We start from the raw sequence: 4,704 nt of genomic DNA, 5'->3' as shown, positions 1-4,704 counted from the left end.
GGCGGGGGAGTGACAGGAGACAGCGGCCGCAGCAACTTCTTCACGTTTTGCTCCATCAAGTAGCGAGACTTCCATTTCTTCAGGGGACTCAGCAAGTCTGAAACACAAACTGAGCTGAGGACACGGCTGAACCACTGACCGTGAAAAAATCACAAGTTGTCTTCTTCCCCCTACTCCCAGCCCAAATGAAGCCCGGGAGTCTTCAATGCAACTACAAAAGACTCCTGAAAATTAAGTACCTCTGAATTACTTCAATATCAGTGCCTAGATACTGGTAACAGAACAATACATAATCAGGAACATGCAGTGAACAAGGAAAGCAAATATTTCAACTAGAAGCAAGCATAAGAGGGAGCTTGGGGAAAGGAAGACAGGAAAGGTTAAAAAGGGGAAAGGAGAATAGAGGAGAGAGGTCAGAGGACATGTCACTGTGATTCTTACAAACAAACCAGAGGCAGCTCAGTTATCATTAACTGAACCTAACAGCTCCCTATGGGCTACATCAATACAGTCCAAGCACATTTCCATTTCCACAAAGGATTAAAGCCTTTCCCTCAGGCCTATCTCTCTTCAAAATAATAATCTTTTTTGATGCTTAGTTTAAAAAAACCTGAACAAATCACCAGTAAATTCTACAGGTTAGGTCTTCCTCGAGATGTACATTTATTGGTTTTGGTGCTCTGTTCACTTCCTATTCATCTAACCTTTCAATAATCAAATTTGTATTATCTGTGTGGTGTCTAGCTTCCTGTCTGTCATGCTTGGAAAACTGATCCCTGACTGGGCTGATCTTCACTCTCTTTCTCTGTAAATTCAGACAAAATATTTAACCATTCTACTGCTTTACTCATAGATTTTAGCTTCTCCATCCTTGAGACTTACTTAGTCATTTGTTTATTACACATGTGCCCGTAAGACTTTGCTACACCTTCCTACACTCAGCAGGTATTTAGTTCTAACAGCATCTTGCCGCAAAGAGATGATGCCGAGCCCTCTTCTGTCTACCCCCACCCTTCCAGTGTACAAGAGATCTCAGAGAACCGAGACTGATAATGCAATGTTATGATTATCTTTTCTCAGGAAAATACTGAGAAACTTCACAGATGCTCAAGCTACAATGGGTCTGCAGAAATTGGAATGAACGGCAAAGCAACATTCTCACCTACCCTAAAGCTGTGCCATCAGGCAGCAGGACACATTAAGATGTCACTTGTACAGCTGCCTTTGGTATTCAGCACCTTTGCCAGTCTGACTCCAGTGCCCGTGCTGCCCTGATGGTGCTGAGCACTCACCTGTATCATCTTTGCAGATGCTGGAGGAGCTGCTGTTCTCGTTGCTTTGGTATAGACACTGGGTTCTGTTCTCTTGTGGAGCTGGTGAGGTCTGAGTCATTCCCTCTTCCAGGGCTTGTTTGATCCAGCGCTGAAACAGAACGAGACTACATAAACGTGAAACTCCTCGGGTACTTTCTCTGCAATCCTGCAGGATAACACTCCAACTCCTACACTTGTGTGGAGCAGGGCAGGCTGCTCAGAAGCCCAGGGTAACCTGGCTGGCATGCACTCAGGTGAGAGCGCGTTAGAACACAGCTGTCAGCACTGAGCCCACCACCTACTGTGGTGGGGCTGTGCCCTTCCTGACATGGGTTCTGGGAGCAGCAGTCATCAGCAGTAACACAGAGATAAGTAAAGAGCAAATTATAACTCTAAAAATGCAGAGCAGTGGCACCTAAAACTATTAAAAACAATCATAATTTAGAAGAAAAGGGACACAAATATAATGAACTCTCTACAACCACTGATTTTTGCAAAAAATGTTTCCTGCCCAGGAGAGCAAATTTGAGCAAAAAAAAAAAAAAAATCTGATTAAAATGCAAGCAGCAGTTTTCAAGGAGGGTAAACCAAGAAAAGAATAATAAAAGCAAATCTTTTCTTCAGCTACTAATAAAAAAGACAAGTCACAGTGGTCTTCTGAACGTGGACAATTAAGAATGTTTCACATCTCACATGAGCAAACATGAACTGAAGCCTCAGCAAATCAGCTGCTGCAGTGCGTGTGCTAGCCCTGTATCTTGATACAAACTGACTCCTGATGGCAGGCAGGAACCTTTGCTTACTCTACTATAAAGATAACTGCCACAATATATGGGAAAACACTCAAGTGATCCAGTGAAATGACAGCAAACTGCAGAAAAAATGCAAACAGCAATTTTCATTTGTATAGTTTACCCAGAGGACTCACTTTACCAGACACTTCTTGTCCTAGAGAGGTTTGAAATTGTACTTTTACCTTTCAGCAATCCACAGTTCATCTGCATGCCAGCAATGTGTATCCTATTAGAGATACACATGTGTCTTATGATTCCTCAAAGCTATCGTGAAAGAACATCACAAACTCAGTGGCCACAATCCTCAAAGTGAAAACTTCAATGCGAGGATGAAGAGCAGGTGACAGGATCTATTTTGTTGGGCTTCACTACTGTACAGCAGACGCTTCTTCTCTGTTCAAATGTAACTCAAGGATTCCACTGTGGCCGCCAGGAAAAGGGAGAAGTGCCAGCCAGTCTGGAGCACCTCTACCTCAAACGTGGCATCTGATCTGACAGCCAAGTCACTGCACAGTGTGTGATTAACGTGAGAGCAGGTTACAGTTCAGTTTCCTTGCGAGGTTCAGACACTGCCATGCTTTGGATGCAAACTGACATCATCAGCTGAGTTTTTTGGCACAGTTCTCAGTAGTTTAAGGATGAAGCCTGCTGACAATCCAAGAAAATATGTGATCTATTTCAACAGCCTTTATAATCAACCTCCTTGGCTGAGTAGTCAAAAGTAGACAAGACAGATATCAGGTCTTGAGAGAGTGTATCATCGAGTTCTGGACCATTTCTAGACCTCAGCTGGCTGAAAAGGAGGTGTTCCCTGTGAGTTTTCTAAACATTCCTGAACATGAGAAGCAGACTTCTACATCTCCAGACTGTTAAGTCATAAAACCACCAAATGCTGAAAAGCATTTTCCAAGAAAAAGCCAGGGATCTCCTATGAAATGGATGAAACCCCTCACTAGAACAGTTAACAGTCAAAAACTATTTACGGTCAAAAAGTAGAAATCTAACAAATTATTTCTGCAACATCTGTTCTGGACACAGCAACTTTCAGTACTTTATTAACTATTTAATGGAATAGGCAGGGTATTTAAATTTTCAGATTAAGAAACAAGAATGCTAGATGACACCATTAATGATTTTCCTACTAAACTTGGAAATGGATAGGGAAAAACATAACACAGCTTAACACAGGCTAGAACAATCACTTCTACAATTACAGGCTAGAAAACTAATGGGTTGTTCTAACAAATATACAAAATCATGAACCGGATATGAGCTTAAATCAAACTGTCAGAGAAAACTCAGCCACAATGGGATGCAGAAAATGGGTACAGGTTAGAAGACACAAAGCAACTTTTCTGCTTTGAAAATGTCCCAGTTGCAACATAACATTCAGTTTTGGACACAACTTCAAGGAAGGTGTGGACTAAATGGAAGTCATCCATAGTGAGAGTAGTCCACTCCCTCTCCAGCAGTGAGAATTATCATTTGACTAGAAAAGAGTAAAATGTAGCAACAGATCAGAAGACTTGTTCCGTGACAATAGTTTTCCCTCAATTCTGAGCTTGCTGGCCAGTTGTATGGCAATTGCACCGAGCACAAACTCCAAATAACTCTGCCAGCTTTGCTCTGGATGCTTCTCTCTTCCCTGGGGCTCAAAGACAATGTTAAGGTTCAAAAGAAGTTCAAACCTTGCAGTTCTCAGCTTAAAGATGCATGAGGAGGTTGCCCAGGCACACAGAAACAGACAAGGTTTTGTCATACATCTACATAGGAACCATGAAGAGCTTTACCTATGAAGGAGATACTGAAGAGACTGTTAGGGCATGACAACAAATTGGCTGAAGGTGGAAAACAGTGAAGTCCAAAGATTCTCTCTGGGAAAACACCCTCAAACAAAGGAAGGCAAAGAAACCAGGACATGGTACCTGAAAGCCACCAAGACAGGGAGAGCAGAAAAGATTTCTGTATAATTGTTCTCAGGTAATCACACAGGAACTGGGAAAGTGTCTGAGCAAAACCAACAGGCAACAGGGAAGACAGATTCCAATACAAATCTGACTGAGTGAACTACTCTGCCTTCTGTTTCCCTGCAGATGCGTAAATACTGGCATTTAGTGGTCATCTCTGGAGGAACTAAATCCTTAGCTGGGCCTGGTTCAGGCTTCCTGCATGGCCTCAAGTATCTGTTGTAGACAGGCAGCTTATGATCCCGAACAAAGAGCTGTGGACTTGTTCTTGTGAACAGGCAAACTTTGGAGAGCCTTTCAACCACAAAGGCTCTCCAAAGACAACGGATCATAACTGAGGCACTGGATTCTTGAGGTCCTCTGCAACACTGTCCTATCCCCACAATGCCAACCATCCTCTGACTGTGAAAGTAATAACATAAAACTTTCTAAGGGCAGCAATCAACATTCTTTGAATTGTGTATGCTGGATAATAAACAGCTGCTGCAGATCTGAAAGTACATGTTTCTAAAAGGGCAGTCACAGAACAGCTGTTCTACCATGGCAAAAGGCAAAGATGAAAACTGAACTCTGGCAAGGAGGTCAGCAGTCATAGCCTGGACACTGCCTCAACACACCAGCTCAGCAGGA

At 42.7% G+C, this 4,704-nt stretch overlaps 1 protein-coding gene across 1 annotated transcript in view; it reads right to left on the bottom strand.

The window, feature by feature from the left end:
- Window positions 1–4,704, bottom strand: part of SETD5 (SET domain containing 5) — a 40,782-nt gene that overhangs the window by 15,212 nt on the left and 20,866 nt on the right. Inside the window, exons 16-17 of the mRNA XM_008632258.2 lie at window positions 1,293–1,422; window positions 1–97 (exon numbers count right to left, since the gene is read on the bottom strand). Coding sequence (XP_008630480.1) covers window positions 1–97; window positions 1,293–1,422 — 227 coding nt within the window. The remainder of the gene's footprint in view (window positions 98–1,292; window positions 1,423–4,704) is intronic.

This window comes from Corvus brachyrhynchos, unplaced genomic scaffold, assembly GCF_000691975.1.
Source record: "Corvus brachyrhynchos isolate BGI_N302 unplaced genomic scaffold, ASM69197v1 scaffold4, whole genome shotgun sequence".
Classification (NCBI taxonomy): Eukaryota; Metazoa; Chordata; class Aves; order Passeriformes; family Corvidae; genus Corvus; species Corvus brachyrhynchos.
Note: the sequence above shows the minus strand (reverse complement) of the source record. Positions and strands in the feature narration are given on the sequence as shown.